Source organism: Hipposideros armiger, unplaced genomic scaffold, assembly GCF_001890085.2.
Source record: "Hipposideros armiger isolate ML-2016 unplaced genomic scaffold, ASM189008v1 scaffold_439, whole genome shotgun sequence".
NCBI lineage: Eukaryota > Metazoa > Chordata > Mammalia > Chiroptera > Hipposideridae > Hipposideros > Hipposideros armiger.
The window spans coordinates 879,083-895,889 of NW_017731789.1; the positions used below are offsets into that span (position 1 = coordinate 879,083).

At 34.6% G+C, this 16,807-nt stretch overlaps 1 protein-coding gene across 6 annotated transcripts in view; it reads right to left on the reverse strand.

Moving 5' to 3' along the window:
* ANKRD17 (ankyrin repeat domain 17) overlaps positions 1 to 16,807 on the reverse strand; it is a 166,937-nt gene that overhangs the window by 40,890 nt on the left and 109,240 nt on the right. For 3 of the 6 annotated variants that reach the window (XM_019665320.1, XM_019665319.1, XM_019665322.1), the window contains 4 exons: positions 15,198 to 15,950; positions 10,750 to 10,898; positions 2,499 to 2,610; positions 2,204 to 2,349 (listed from right to left, as the gene is read on the reverse strand). In XM_019665320.1, the coding sequence (XP_019520865.1) occupies positions 2,204 to 2,349; positions 2,499 to 2,610; positions 10,750 to 10,898; positions 15,198 to 15,950 (1,160 nt within the window). The remainder of the gene's footprint in view (positions 1 to 2,203; positions 2,350 to 2,498; positions 2,611 to 10,749; positions 10,899 to 15,197; positions 15,951 to 16,807) is intronic. The other 3 variants (XM_019665321.1, XM_019665324.1, XM_019665323.1) reach the window with 3 other exon arrangements.

The window sequence follows — 16,807 nt, forward strand, 5'->3', positions numbered from 1 at the left end:
TATATAGGAGCAAATATGGACATAATAATGGCAAACAACTGCATGAAAAAAACTTACGCTGGTATTACCACTGAGCTCCAATTCTTTTTAATCCAAAAGATAAGGGCACACCAACCCCAATCTTTCTATACATACTCGTATATTAGATTTCCCATTCTTTCTGTGCAGGAATTATTCTTTTAAAAAATTTAATTTACTAGTTTAGTAAAAACCTTAGTGATTTTAACTGATTACAGTTCAATAGAACCTGGTGTACTATAACAGGTGAAGGGGCAAGGGGAGGCCAGTTTAAGATGAGCAAATAGAAAAGTAACAGTCCACCAGTTTGCTGGTCACTGTACTTTTACATATAATATTTATATATAATACTTTTAAAAATAATATTTCAGGAAGAATACTGACATAGTATGTGGAATTGCCAGGTGAAGTGTTTGGAAAAGCTATTCTCAAGTTAACAATGAAAAGAACAGGACATGTTTCAAATAGAAAATAGGTGACTATCGGGCCGGCCGAGTGGCGCAATGGTTAAGAACTTGCTTGGGATGCCAGAGGGCCCCGGTTCGGATCCCACATATGAGGGCCAGTGACACTGCCCTTCACAGCTAAGATGCTGAACAACAGCTCAACCTGGAGCTTGGCTGCCGTGAGTCACCGGCGACGGCGTGGGCTGCAGTCCCTGTGGCAGTGGATTGCCATGGGCTACATGCCGTGTGTGGCCAGCAGCCAGCGTGAGCGGCCAGCAGCCAGCGTGAGCGGCCAGCAGCCGCAGTGAGCGGCCGTCCAGAAGCCGGCGACTGATCTGCCTCGCCAAGAAGAGCGCAATGATGGTGCCAACTTGGGCCAGTGAAGCAACATCCTCCACAACTAGATAAAGAACAAAACGACAGCAACTTGTCTGTTCCCCTTTCCCCAATTCCCCAGCACTGTTCCCATCCCCCCAATTCCCCAATAAAAAAATCTTTAAAAAAAAGAAAAAGAAAAAGAAAATAGGTGACTATCGAATACAGACTCAAATATCTGAAGATACAGGAGGATACAAAACGTCTGTCCATTAGTTCAAAGGAGAGAGTTAGAAATAGTGGGGAAACTTAGGGAAGGCATACTTCAGGCTTGATAAATAGGAGAACTTTATATATAATAATTAGGATGGTGGGGAAAAAAGAAAGAAAATTATTTTAATCTGAGTAGGAAACTGACCTGAGCGACCTAGGGTGCATCCTAAATCTAAGATTGAACAACTCCCCGAGTGAGAAGATGTCAATCTATAGACAGCACGACTAGTTAATCGAAACCTTAAATCCATTGTACATAGGATTAGATTTCAAAAATGAATTTTAAAAATGAGGTTATCCAGCTAATTATTTAATGCTGGAAGAAAACACACAAGGGACTATAAACTATACTTTCTTGGGTCTACACATGATGACACCAACTATTCTACATTCCTTAAAACTACAAGGTTGTATGATCTTATCTCAGGATCTTTTCTCCAGAGTTGAGACACAGTGGGGAATAATTAGAAGACGCAAGTCCTCAGAACAACTGAAAATTGAATACTCTTATTTCCCTACTAATTTTATACATACAGAGCAATAGAAGCTGGTGAGCTTAACCTTTCATGCTAGGTACTCTGAGACAGGAAAAGATAAGTGAATATAGGCCCTGCTTATCAGGATCTTACTGACTTGATTTGTAATGTCTTAATCCTTCCCTTAGCCCAGCAGTTCTCAACCTGTGGATCGCGACCCCTTTGGGGGGGTCGAACGACCCTTTCACAGGGGTCGCCTAAGACCATTGAAAAAAGATATTTACATTACGATTCATAACAGTAGCAAAATTACAGTTATAGAGTAGCAACGAAAATAATTTTATGGTTGGGGGGTCACCACAACATGAGGAACTGTATTAAGGGGTCGCGGCATTAGGAAGGTTGAGAACCGCTGCCTTAGCCTGCATGCAGCACACAGGTATTCCTATGGCAGGTACCCCTGTCAGATGAGTGGGATAATAAACAAGAAATGATTTTTCTGGCACAATAGCTTATGCTAACACTGATACTTGTCCTTTTGCTAATAGATAATAGTTTCAGTTACGGTGATAAATCTAAAATGTCAATCCTTTGTTCCCATAAAATCATGTTAAGTTAAAGCATACATTTGCTAAACAGATGGGGGAAAAATTACACTGGAGAAAATGGTATTACCTCCTGTCTTCCCCCGGAACAAGCCAAAGATAGTGGTGTGTCCTTGGTTCTTTCTGACTGGGCTTCAATGTCTGCACCATTGTCCAGCAATATTTCAACAACACCAACATGACCAGCTGTAGCAGCCAAGATGAGTGGAGTAAAACCTGGAGAAAAAGAATGCTCTCACTACACGTTAAGCAAAGGAGCAATGCTGTTTTCCATTATTTCTAACCATCAAAATAACCTAAAAGTATTATTTCTTCACAGGTCACAAATATTCCAGAAGAAAAAAATTAACAGAAGTAGGCCCTACCTTTCTTGTCTCGGTGCTCAATGCTAGCTCCTCTCTCTAGCAGTGTTTGTACCAGTTCCTCATGACCACCAGCACAGGCAAGTGTTAGCGCCGTGTCATGATTGCTCTCAGTCTGTAAAAAATTGATGTTTTGATTAGCTCATTAGCTAACTCATCAATTCTGTAATATGTACATATACCAAATACACACAAGTATATACGAATCACTCTACTGCAGCAAACATTTGGATAGTAGGTTTTTTCCCATTAGTGACCAATTTGTGATTTCTTAAGAGCTACACACATTTGAACTTTACGGGCAATTCTTGAAGCAAACATGAAGCAAAAAAGTACGATTTTCAACCATATGATGTTTTCAATTCTATGATTGAAAGAAATACTGTCGACTCACTTTTCCTTCCAGGCATTAATGGCAGTTACATGACAGTGATCTCTGAAGACAGAAATGATTTATTTAACTTACTGCCTGGAGTTTCTAGGATGCAATGCAGGGAGCCTGGCAGTCTCCCTGAGTTAAGACAGAGTTTGGAAAGGTCAAGGTGGCTAGAATTCATGGAGCAGACTACTGGAGAGGAAAGCACTACAAAGAGAAGTATTCCACAGGTCTGCAGAGGGTTCCCCTGGAGTCTTCAGCAGAGTTCTAATCAATACATGTGCACGAGGCCAGGGGAAGAACACCATAAGGGATCGGGCTGAACAACACCTAGAGTTTACACAGGGCCAGAGCTTACATAGCTTGGTTCCCACCAGCAGAGTAGAAAGACCTTAAAACACATAGGATATCAAGTAAAATACTCAGCAGTGAGGCCACATTAGCTGTTTTGGAACATCTAACAAAGCTCAAAATCAAGTCTTGAAATGAAAAAGTTGTTTCCAGGTAACTTAACTGCATTCAAGAACAAAGGGCCCAAAATACTTAAGAGGCACAGAAAAATACACGTAATGTATAGAGTATTTGGAAAGAAAAACACTATTATAATTGAGACAAGACAGTGCTTATGCACAATTTATTTCTGACTTCTGTTAATGATAGTAACCAATACTGGATTCATCAGTAGTCTATCATAGTTTAAATGTTTATTTAGTGAACTACTGAGGTACTCAAATTTTTAGTACTCTAAACTTGTGCTGTCCAAAAAGGTAACTACTAGCAACATGTGGTTATTAGTACTTGAAATATGTCTAACGTGACTGAGGAACTGTATTTTAAATTTAATTTAATTTAAATTAACATAAACTTTAAAACTGATAATCAATTTGGTTTTTGCAAAGCTCTTTTAGTATGTCTGGAACAACCTGAATAATGAATCTACTTTTTCAACTTAATCAAATCTATTCATCAAACCAAAGTGCAAATAAAGTATTTCCAGTGAAGTAAGTCCAAGTTGAGATATATTCTAAACAGGGTGATAAACCATCCCAGTTTGCCCAGAACTCTTAAGAGTTCCTGGGATGAGAGACTTTTGGTACCAAAATCAGGAAAGTCTCAGGAAAATCAGATGATTTATTTGATCAGTCTAAGCTGTAAGTGTAACACATACATAGCAAATTTTGAAGACTTTTAGTATGAAATAAAAATGTAAAACTACTCAGTATTTTTTTTGTATTGATTACATGTTTAAACAAGAATACTATCGATTTAAGTTAAATAAATTATATTCTTAAAATCTACCCTAGTTATTTTTTTCCTTTTTTAAATGTGACTACTAGAAAATTTTAAATTACATATGGCTTGCATTATTTTTTTATTGTACAGTGCTGCTCTAAGCCATCTTACCTCATTTTTACATATGCACCTCTATTACAGCACTTAACACCAATCTTCCCTTATGCTAACATTAGTTATGTGTCTCTATCACCCTCAGTGGACTATACATACATTCCTGGAAAATAATATGTCTTAGTCACGCTTGCATTTCCTACCTATAAGTGATGCTTTGTTAGAAAACAATAAGTGATAGTTAAGTTGAATGAGTGACAATAAAAATTACACCTTCAATGACTTATTAATAAAACAAAGGACTAATTTATGAAATGTACCGTATTTACTGTGTTTGTGTATCATATTTCTATAATATTTATATTTATGTAATAAATGTAAAAGGATAGGTATATTCTCCCAGAAGGCCAATAGCTCTAAAAAAAAAACTCTATTAAGTAAAAAAAAATAAAAAATAAAAAAAAATAAAAAGAGTAACAAGAGGCAAAATCAATAAAGAGTCAAGAAATAAGAAAAACCCTACTAGTCAGTGATGAAGAGGGAGACCACAAAAGCTGCTCTGCAGAAGGTTGGCAGAGAGCAGAGCTACTGACTGCAGAGATCAGGGGATGGTCACAAGGGGGAGATGCAGAAACCATAACAACGGAGAAGGACACGAATACTTACGAGTGACATCACACAGGCTAATAACTAGTAAGTATTGGCTTAAGAAAAAAAAGAGGATCTCAGATAACAAAATTCTGCTTTTCCATTACATTACAGAGCAACCCTAAGGCACAGCTACGTGAGGTCAATATAACGTTAAGTAGTGTATAGACAATCAGTAGAAGAGTCAACTTTATAATGAAGTTTATGAGGTTTCTAAAAGTCTTCCAGGGGTTTAAGAGTAATTTAGGAAAGTGGTGCCAATCTTAAATAGAGAATGAAGAGATGAACAAAATTTGAAAAAGATGAGCATGAAAAATTTTAGTGAATCAGTAAAATATTGTTATTTTTTCCCCACATTATAAAACATCAACTAACATTTATTAAGCACCTTTTACATTCAAAGTACTCTACTAGGTATTCTAGGGTTGACAAAGACAAGTAAATACAGTCCCTGCTCACTAGAAGCTTACAGATTACTATCCAGGGCAAATTTAGGTTCAAAACTATGAGAGAAACATAAAGAATGTATTATGAGAATTGAAGAAAAAGTATTTAAAGATGAGAAAAGAGGGTTGGTCAAATACTTTGGGGGAACTTAAGAGTGGGTAACTTCATTGTATTTCTGCATTAAGGAGAAATTACAGCACTAACATTTGATGACAATATTTTTAAGACAATAATAAAAGAATTTAAAGATTCTGAAGTAAGGTTTCCCACCATCCCACCTCAACGCACCCCAAATATACGCTTACCCAGCCCCAAAATGGTAAGAAATATCATTCTGATTTGCAATACATCAAGAAACAAGTTAACTGAAGCAGAATTTTGAGTTAAAATTAACAATGACTGAAAAGGTACAAAAAAAAAGGTATTTTAAATATTGCTAATCAAGAAAATAATAATATAGCTAAGGACTTTCTGGAAGACAAAGTACCACTAAAGTCATGTTATATTATACAGGTTAGCAAGTCACACTGTCATACACCTAAGAGAAACCTGAAAAAAAGAAAGATGCCCAGAGCTTTGTTAAGAGCTCACCCAGGTTCATATACTAAAGAAAATTTCCAGTTAGCTCACGATACCACAAAATATACCATTCTGTAACATAACAGATGTTATAATTCTGGCTTATAAAAAACGATAAAATTGGAATCAATGTAAAAATATCCTGTAAGTATCAATATGACTATTCATTCAATTTTGTGAGAGTGAAAAAACAAGAAGGAATCATAACAGATTCAACATTAAAGGAAAAGGCAACTTTTAGTGAGCTGGAATGCAGGTGAAAAACATACCTGAATTTTCTGTAATAAAGGAAACATATCTTTATTACATTTATAGCTAAAGACTTTGAAAGCTATTAGAACTTAAAGGGCTGAACTTTTTTATACCTCCATAACCTTCATAATTGCAAACATCTCATTCTCTAACCATGTGCAGGGTCACATGTAAGATTAAAAATGATAGCACTTTAGAGTATTCAATAAGTGAGAATGATCAGTAAAACAGTAAATAATCTGTTTAAAAGAGTGCATATAAACGAGTAGAATGCATGCCATTTTTAAAGTGGAATGCTTTAATGCTAGCATATTACATATCACTACTAACTCATTTTTCCTGGTCTCCTTAATTCTCTCATTAAATCATTGTGAACTTGTTCTCTGCTGTAAAACCAACAGAAAAAGAGAAGAAAATCCAAAAGGTATTTATACCATTAAAAGTAAAACATGATTTTACAATTTTAGTCTTGATATGAGTTAAATTTAATGTCTACACTCTTTCTTAAAAATAATGGATATGTAAGTTATTAACTGGAAAAAAGGGAAAATTACTTAAGGAAGTATTTATTTCTCTCATTTTTTGAAATGTACTAGAATAAGTTATTCCGAGTTCAAGGAAAGCCTTTAGGAGTTTGAGTATGAAGATGACAAGCAGTTCAGAAATTAAAAAAAAAAGAAAATATATGAAAACCATGGGATAAGAAAAAGGGATTGGAGGTGGACCACAAATTTTTATGAACAGAACAACTGTTTTTTTTTCTCTTTCAGTGACTATTGTAGTTAATCAAAATCTCACACAATAAAATACAAAAAAAATTAATTCAGTGTTATTCAATTCTAATCTTCAACCAGGTTATTTCATATAAAACCAATGATTCTTGGGGCCGGCTGAGTGGCTCAGTTAGTTAAGAGCACGAGCTCTGAGCAACGGTAGCCAGTTCGATTCCCACATGGGCCAGTGAGCTGTGCAGGAGCTGAGCTGCCGCTGAGCTGCCAAAAGGCGGCAGGATGACTCAGATGGTGAGAGCACGTGCTCCTAACAACAAGGCTGTCCGGTGGACTCCCACATGGGATGGTGGGCTACGCCCACCCGCAACTAAGACTGAACAGGGCACCTTGAGCTGAGCTACCAACAGGCGGCCGGATGGCGACTGGACTTGAAGCTGAGCTAGCTGCACCTTACACAACTAACACTGAAGGACAACAACTTGGCTGTTCACCTTCCCCAATTCCCCAATTAAATCTTAAAAAAAATAAAAAAAAATAAAAAACAATGATTTTTAAAAATCTCTATATGATTACTAATTTCTATATCTAGAGTACACAGGTATAAGTTTTGTTATATCATTCAAGCAAAAAAATAAAGATTAGAGCTATGCTATCAAAAGGTATTGTAAAACAGTCTTAAATAATTCCTTTAAACTATCATTTATTGATGTTTCCTAAAATAAATTTTGATAACAATACAGTATATGGTATTAATCTTAAAAGCTTTGAAAATATCCAAACTAGACTCAATAAAACTGTTACATGAGAGTAGGAGAGCCTATGGCACACATGTGCACAACAAAGGTGATTTCTAGTTATATAACATAAGATTTGAGGAACCTTATAAAGAATGTAAACTCTTATCTTCAACATCCTTCAAGGTCCAGAAATTAAACATATGACTCTGGCTAATCATTATTAAAAATATTAGTTCCTGAATAGAATAAAAAAAGAGAGGAGTTTAACCTATGGCCATTTTAAGACTCATTAGCATTGTAAAAAGGAGACATATATACTGAGGCTTTAAAAAATTAATATTTCTTTTGTTCTTCCTTAAATCAAAGTTTGATATAAATATAAAGTCTGAACAAAGAAACATACTGAAAAGATGCAAAACTGAAGGACACATGATCTTTTGCCATTTAGGTGTTGGACACATTTTCTATAATCCAATTTACCAGATTAATATAATTCAAATTCAATGTTCACATCTAAGAGAAAAATTGAAAAACAGGTAGCACAGCGCAGTGGTTAAAAGCATAAATTCTGGAGCCAGAGGACTGGGGTTGTTTGAAAGCTGGCTCTACCATAAATAAGCTGTTGGACAAGATAGTTAATACCTCCTAAGTCCTTCTTCACATGTAAAATGTAAATAATAACAGTACCTGCTTCATGGGGTTGTTATAAAGGTAAGTTAAAGAAGTTGGTTTTCTGTAGTGTTAAAAATGTACATGTCAAGTCTTATTAAATAAAATGAAGGAACCAATTACTAGAGAATATTTAATCTTTCAAAACAAAGGAAGATTATCATATCATTTGTCTCTGTATGGCACAACACTGTCACATATAAACCAAAATACTCACTATGTAAAATTTCAAGGTATTTTTATTTTAAGATCTAGAAAAAACTTCAGATGGATTGAGCACAAAGGATCTTCATGTTTACCACTTAAAGTACCTTTTTGGTATCATAAAAATATATAAATAAATAAATAAAACTAACATAAAAAAATTAAAGAAAAAACGGTGAACAATTATTTCTGAATATTTGTTTTGTATTATGTTTTCCAAAATAGGCACTTTCTAATGTCTAACTAAGCAATTATGGTAAACTCCATGAAAAGTAGTGTAACTTATGTTAAGGCTAACCCAACCAAAAAAGTCCGACGTAGAGACCAGATAAAGAAGGAATAGATTTTTAAGGAGCCACAATCAAATCTTTTTACATAAGCATGTCTACTACATTTAAAATGTAAGTTACTTTTTTAAATTAAAAAGCCTTTTTAAAAGTATTTATGTAACTTCTTAGAGATTAATTTGTAATGTAGTGATGGTCGAGTGGTAATAGTCAGGTTAAAATTTCACTGTCACTACAATAATTTCATATTCAATAAAATCATGATCATACATGGTAGGAACATTTCCTGTGGCTGGCTATTTTATTTAAAAGCATTTAAAAAGTAAAATCCTTTTACATTTTAATAAAGTTTTAACTTTTGCTTATGGATCAATTCTTGAACCCACAAAAACCAGAAAATATACTTCTAGTTAAAACATAATGGCATCAGACAAAAAAGACAGGAAGAAAAACAATGCAAATTCAATACCACGTTCAATCCAATTCTACAATGTTATCAATATTAAGTGTAAGTGTAAACCATTGTAGTTCATCAAATGAATGCCTCATATTTTTTTAAAAGGCTGTAGGGCAGCGGTTCTCAACCTGTGGGTCGCAACCCCTTTGGGGGTTGAACGACCCTTTCACAAGGGTCGCCTAAGACCATCGGAAAACAAAAAGATATTTACATTACCATTCATAACAGTAGCAAAATTATAGTTATGGAGTAGCAACGAAAATAATTTTATGGTTGAGGGTCACCACAACATGAGGAACTGTATTAAGGGGTCGCGGCATTAGGAAGGTTGAGAACCGCTGCTGTAGGGTATTGTAGTTAAGAAGGGTGGTTTTGAAGTCAAACTTCAAATTTAAATTTGACCTCTAGCCCCAGCTCTTTTTAGCTAAATGAAGTGATTAAAAGCAAAACGAATAATCTCTCTCTCAGCCTGGTTTTTTAATCAGGGAAGTGGGTATTTAACAGTAGCTACCTCATATATGTGGTCTGAAGATTAGAAGAGATAACTCCTTAAAAACAGTCTGTAACAATTTTACGTGCTCAAAAAAAAAAAAGTTAGCACATGTAAAAATAAACATTTGGGAAACAAGTAAGAACGGAAATAAAATTCGTTTTTCATGGTATTACCAAGAAACATTTTAATGAAAAGCAGGCTATATTTTCAATAGGTTAAGAGTACATGTCCTTAATGACCCAACAAATTTCCTCTCTCTCTCTCTCCCTCCTCCTCTCCCCCGATATCTAAGTTTATAAAGAACTGATTATTTACAAACTAAAAGTTTTATAATGTACACCCACTCACACATGCCCTGCCAGGTATTAATCAAAATACAAAACAAAATAAAGTGCAAACATTTCTCAGTCCTGAAGAAGGCCATACATACACCCATAACTCATTCAGCAGTCTTCTAAGATAAGCCTATTTCTTCAGGACAAAACACAAGCTATCCTCTCCTCTCCAACCTCACTTTGCCCTGATATTTCACGGCAAACTAATTTTTCTTTAAAAATGTGTTTTTTTTGTTATTATTTTTACTTAACAGTGTTACAGATATAAAATCACTACATATTTCCGTCAGCAAGATGAGAATTTTCAAAGACAATATAAATGCAATTGAGTATATATGATATATAAATGGAAGAATTTTTTGTTTTATATGCAATTCATTATTCATTTTAAAGCATACCTTCTAATTTAAAATTAGAAGAAAATACACACCAATCTTAAATTATTTCTTTTTGTACCCTTTTCTAAACTTTTTAAAAAAAAGATTATTTGATGACCTTGGAAACCAGACTTTTTAGTAATAATCTGAATTTGGTATTTTATTTTTAAAAATATAGATTCTAAATGATTTATAATTTTGGCTTAGGTCTTTGCCCAGAAACAAAGCAGTCTAAGATGAGTTAAATCATTGACTAATGATTTTATGATGACATAATTCCAGTTAAAATTCATCACTCCATAACGTGGAGCTTACCTGTGCATCAATATCAATGGCAGGGTAGATAGGAAGCATGGCTGAAGGAGAGATGATGGGACTTGGAGTTGGAGTCTGAGGTTGGGAAATGGAAGCTGCGATACTGTGGGTAGGAGTGTTTGACATTGCAGATGCTCTTCCACTGACTGCTGTTGAACAAAATAACTGCACTTAATGAGTATGAAACATTGTTAGCTAACAGTAAGAAACAATTATTAGAAAATATTTAAAGACTTTTAAATATTTAAAGATACAAAATGTCTACAGGGAGACTGCCATAGCACTAATAACTCACGTTCCTGGTTATTTCTGACTTTGGGCAATAGTCCAAAATTATAATGTATATTGAGAATAACCCATTTTATAAGTAATAATTCATCTGAAAAACAAATTCTCTTTTTATGGTATGTAATAAGAAAACCTTAATTCAAAATAACCCTGAAAACAAAAATATTTTTATGAATTAAAATTAAATATAAATGCAAATGGATAGTTGTCCATTGTATCTTCTTAATCATAAAAGGTAAAATAGTGAAGTTCAGAAGGAGAAAAATGTGATTTTTACCTGCCAATTTCACACCTTGTATTCTAAAATTAATGAAAGTATTATCACTGGGAAGGACCTTGCTATCCAATCATTTAAAATACCTCCTACTATTTTACTAATTGCAGATGGAGGATAATAATATTATTCTGAATTGTAGCTCTCAGTATGACAGCATAGTCAAATATAAAAATTTGATCCTCACACAGAAATACTTTCTCACATGTGGAATTATTCTGGGGGGAGTAAAATGGCCGCCAATCAATCCAGCAATCACACTGATTTACAAGGACAAAACTGAAAGATTAGGGTAGAAATAAATGTATGCACACAATCATCCTTCAAATACAAATTGTTGTTAGTTCTTCTAAGTATAATTTTGTCATGAAATTATTTTCATCAAAATATGCAAATTAAGAATGGGCTAATTAGGTCAATACTTGAGGTGGGAGAACTCCAAAGGTGGTGGCAGATAAGGCTACTTTATTCCCTCATCGACTTTTGGAGTTGGTATGTGAACACCAATCATCCCCCTACCCACTCCCTCTCCTTAAAAATGCTATAGCACTAAAGTCTAGGCATTAATGGTCAGACTTTGAATGGTCAACAGTAGTGTAGACGTGTGTTACCAACGTAGTTATCAACTACATCAGACAGAAAACAATCATGATTCACAACTGGATCTGAAACCAGGCAAAAGAGGTTATGGTCCTGCCAAGAACAAAGCTAAAATTGACCTTACTGTAACAATTATAAACATGATTGTCAATTAAAAAATCTATTTACATGAAATCCTTAGTTCAGGCACAAACATACACTATACATTATAGCAACACACATTCTATAATTATACATTTTTGAGTCCACTTAAAAGCCAAAGGAAAAACAAAGGAGGAAACAAAACAAAACAAAACAAAACACTGTTTGAATCCTTAGGGAGCCAGATCAATAGAAAAGGGCATGTACTAATATAGTAAATTCATCATCTAGAGACCTTCATATTATTACTCCATATTGATAGTTTGTATATTAATAAAAAATCAAGATAATTTAAAGGTATATATTCTATCTATAAATTTCAAAACCATATAAAATCTATAGCTCTTAAAATAGATTCCATATTCTTCTTTAATTGGATTGATTTCCCCAAATGAAAATGCTAAATACAAAGATAAGCTTAAACAAAATGACCACCAATCTGTCCAAAGAACTGATTTTTATTTCACGATACTAAAAAATATTCAAGCTTTATTGTTAAATGACTAAATTATAATTTACATTTCAATTGGAAAAAGTTCTTTTAAAGAACACGCTAAAACTAGTTTTGTTATTTTTGGTCAAATTGGCTGTTCTTATCACCTCATCTAAAAGGAGACAGGAAAAAGCAATTCCCTCATTTCATTTCCTTTGGAGTACCTATGAAATTGGTTTACTAAAACTAAATAATTGCCTGGCACTCATCCATTCTCTACAATTAAAAGTAACAACTATAAATATGTAAGTACCTGAAGGAACTCTGGTACAGATCTTTACATGTGGCACTTCATTTTTGGGTAAGATTTTAGAGAGGGAGAATCAGATGCTCAGGAAAATTTTAACATCAGGTAAGGAAAGAGGGAACTTGGGGGACAGCAAAAGGCAAGGTGTTAAGACTGGTTAAACCAGGAACTGATTTTGCTTTGGCAGGTACGAAAAACAGACAAGACAGGAGATTTTGGCCAGTGAAGTGCTAGAGAAAAAGATACTGAACTTTATTTACAAGAGCAGTCTAATAAATGGGGAATAGGGATAAAGAACAGGGTTTATGTTGAAGAAGGGAAGGAAGACTGAGCCTAACGAGATTGTAAAATATTAAAAAACCCAAAGAAAGAAATGAAAATGGTCATTAGTCAACTGATAGAACAAGTACTACCATAGAAGTTTAAAGAAAAGTTGTGGAAGTGAGTGCAAGAATAAACGTGTATGTACATGCACATGCATGATGACAGGGATAGGTTGCAGGTATGTAGCTGGATGTTTTTAATCCTGTTCTTCCTTGTGGCCATGCCTCCTCTCCCCCATGTTAAGTGAACATAATAAAGAAGCATTTTTATAATATGATAAATATTTGTCATATTTCCTGTAAAGTTATGTGCTTTAAAAAAATTTCTTATATGAAAACACCTGGAACACACAGGCAGAATTTAATCGTTTATGTTTGGTAAATAAATCAACAGAAAAACTACTTTACAAACCTCTGATAACTCTGATCAGCATAAAAAAATGCACAACTAGAAAATCATTGTTGATAACTATTTCCAAGAACATCAGGTAAACTCTAATAGCACATCAAAAAATTTTGAAATATTCATGAATATGGAATATCCATTCTTCATTTAATTGGATAAATAACACTTAACCCTATACATTCTTTGGTAGTTCAATTGACATAACAGAAAGAACACCATTATGATCTAGATTAATGGCCATGGTAGTACTTATCAAATTTGGAGTTCTGGGCTACTGTGCTCTAATGCTCTAACTTTCATTAAGATAGCTAATATCTTTTAAACTGTATTCCCAATTATTATAACCAGCTAACAGTGATTAGCAGTAATTTCCAAATCTATAGAAAAATGTTATACTTATCAATATCAGAATCTTCATAGTTCTTACCAATGATTAAGCTCATTTTTTTCCAGGTAGTTATTGCACCCAATAAAATGGGCAGAGACTCTCATTCCACATATTACTGTTGAGGTGATATTAAGAGGTCTGGGAAACTTTAGAGCAATTTGTAAATATAAAAAAGTCTGTCTCATTAGTTGGTTTATTAGTTTCTGAATGTTAGCTAAATATCTCAAAACTATACAATTTAGTTTTGGTCTTTCAAAAGATGAAAGTTACGTATAATCTCATCATAATATCTAACTAAAACATAGTTTCAAAATTATAAAAAAGCAATCATCTTTTAAGTATAGACCAAAGAGTAAAGAAGGAAAGAGAGCAGAACTATTTACTCCCTTTGTTTTTCCCATTTTCCTTTTCAAATTTTTCCTTTTATCTTTTTTTAAATGAAGAAAATCATCCTTTTCAGTACAAGATTCTTATGGCTTATAATCCTATAAAATCTTATGGCACTACTTTGTTAAAGAACTCATGAAAAATAAGTACCAAAAACTAAAACCATGAAGAAAACCTTTTAAAATATTTCTTCTTGCCAATGAAACTAATTATAATGGAATAAAATTTCTCTAACTACACATTTAAAGAGATATCATTTATGATACTGTCAGAGGACCACGCCTTCCCATAAAACAATTAGAAAGAGACTACACATTAACATTCACAGGGGATAAAATCACTGACGTACAGTATAATCAAACCCTATTTGGTTTGGTATTTTATTATTGTAAAAGTGTTTAAGTTTTTTGTTTTTGTTTTTCAAAAAATCCATCAGGTTTGAAGTCTGATCCATTAGGATATAAAGTATTTGTGTTCACAAATAAGCTTCCTGAAGTCCTGCTAGTTTTGCACTTGAACTATCAATTTCCCAGTTTAGTGGTGTGAATACTGAAGCAAAAAAGGCAAAATTCAATCTTAGTATTCTGAACTTAAAAAGAAAAAAAAAAAACAAAAACAAAAGAAAACAAAAATCAAACACCAACCCCATACCGCAAAACCTAGATTCCCCAGCCTACCCAACTAAGAAAGTTTTAGTCACTTGTATTGAACGAGCCAATCTTTAATTTGACCTGTATCCATCTGAGAACTTCTGAGATTGAACTAACATTTCTAAAGATATACATGGGTCAAGAGTCCAAAAATAGTTCTCAAGTTGGGTAATGGCAAAAAATTCTGGCACACTCTTACTCGCCTTAAGCAAATCATATTTGATACCTGCTCATTAACAATATAAACCCACCTGCCATGATGTCATCCAGCGTGTCATTGAGGGTCTGAGCAGGGCTGGCTACCATTAACCCTTGTTGTGTTTCTGTCAGAATTCCTTGCCCCAGCCCTGCCAACTGTGCTTGGCCCAGTACTGGCTGTCCAACTATCACTCCTTGCAGTTCTGTAAGATTTGCGATGGACCCTGGAGGCAAGGGACCTGCCGCCAGAGGCAAAGCTTGAGGCATGGCCAGAGGCTGGATTGGTGCAAAACCCATCTGAGCAGCAGTCTGCTGGGGGTCATCTTTAAGCAAAACAGGATCCACTTGCTGTAATCGTGCATAGTCTCCTTCGGAAAGCTGTTCTCCAACCCCAACAGGAGTTAGCAGTCCCAGATGCTGGCAAGACTGTTGCTGCTGCTGCTGAAGTTGAATTCTTTGAGCTTTAACCTCTAGATACTGCTTTTTCAGCTGTTGCTGAGTTTTCAGTTGTAACTCTCGTTCTACTTTCTGTAGTTCCTCCAAAATCTTTTGTTTCTTCTGAATTTGTTCCTCCCTTGTTTTGTTCAGCTCCTCGATCTTCTCCTTGGTAAGTTGGTCAGCGTGAGCCAGTTCCAAGGACTGCAGCTGTGCATTCTTTTCTATGGCTTCTTTTATCCTCTGTTCCAGTTCTGTTAACTTTCCCTGAGCCTCTTCTACAATGCTCTCTGGAGACTGATTGGTGATGTAACCCTGTACATCCTGGCTGTTTGCTGGCAAATGGCTGCTGGACTTTTGTTTAGAAGCAGCTGTGTGAAAAAGAAACCCCCTCAGAAGTGCACATGAATGGCATCCTCATTACAGAGTTACTGTTGGGAGGTTTAGTGCCAACAGTTATGCACCAAGTTATCATAGCCACAGAAGGTAAAATTGCACTGTCAAGGAGTTAAAAACAAATTCACCTTCTTTATCGTAAATATAAAATGTATGTATTTTATGTGCATAGAGTAATCTTTGGGAAATTAATTTCAGAATTTTTAAAATATCACATGGCTAAAATTAGACAATAGAGGGATGCAGGTTTGTGATATCAAAGAAGTGCAATTAAAGTAAAAATCTAAGACTATGTGTAGATATTTCATCTGGTCATAAAGATGTAAAAACTTATCAAAAAAACAGAAAAATAATGCTAAATTATTAAGATGTAGGTAAAACTCAGACCTCTAACTCAAGGTTTTTCCACATTTAATACTCTGTGCCTTCTAAACACACACACATACACACAAAGAGTACCCAAACCACTGAGAAGTAGCAGGAAATTAAAATCCAACTAAAATATGTCTTTGTTGGGGCCTACCATCTTCAAGACTGATAAAGGCAAGATTTAAATTCACATATTCACACAGCTACCTGGCCAATAGAGAACTGGGATTCAGTTTTCCTGGAAGAAAAGATGCTGGACTACGCCATCCACTGTATCTTCCGACAGCCAGGTGAATAAACGGATCTGGCTACAGGTACAGCAACCAGCTGTTTGCTATACCAACTGAAAAAGGTGCCAAGGCTCTAGATTGGTAGCACTGATTGGAAAGAGCTGGTGGAAATACTCAGTATTCTTGTTGGTAAAATATTATAGGTAGCCAAAAACCAAAAAAATTAAAACCAC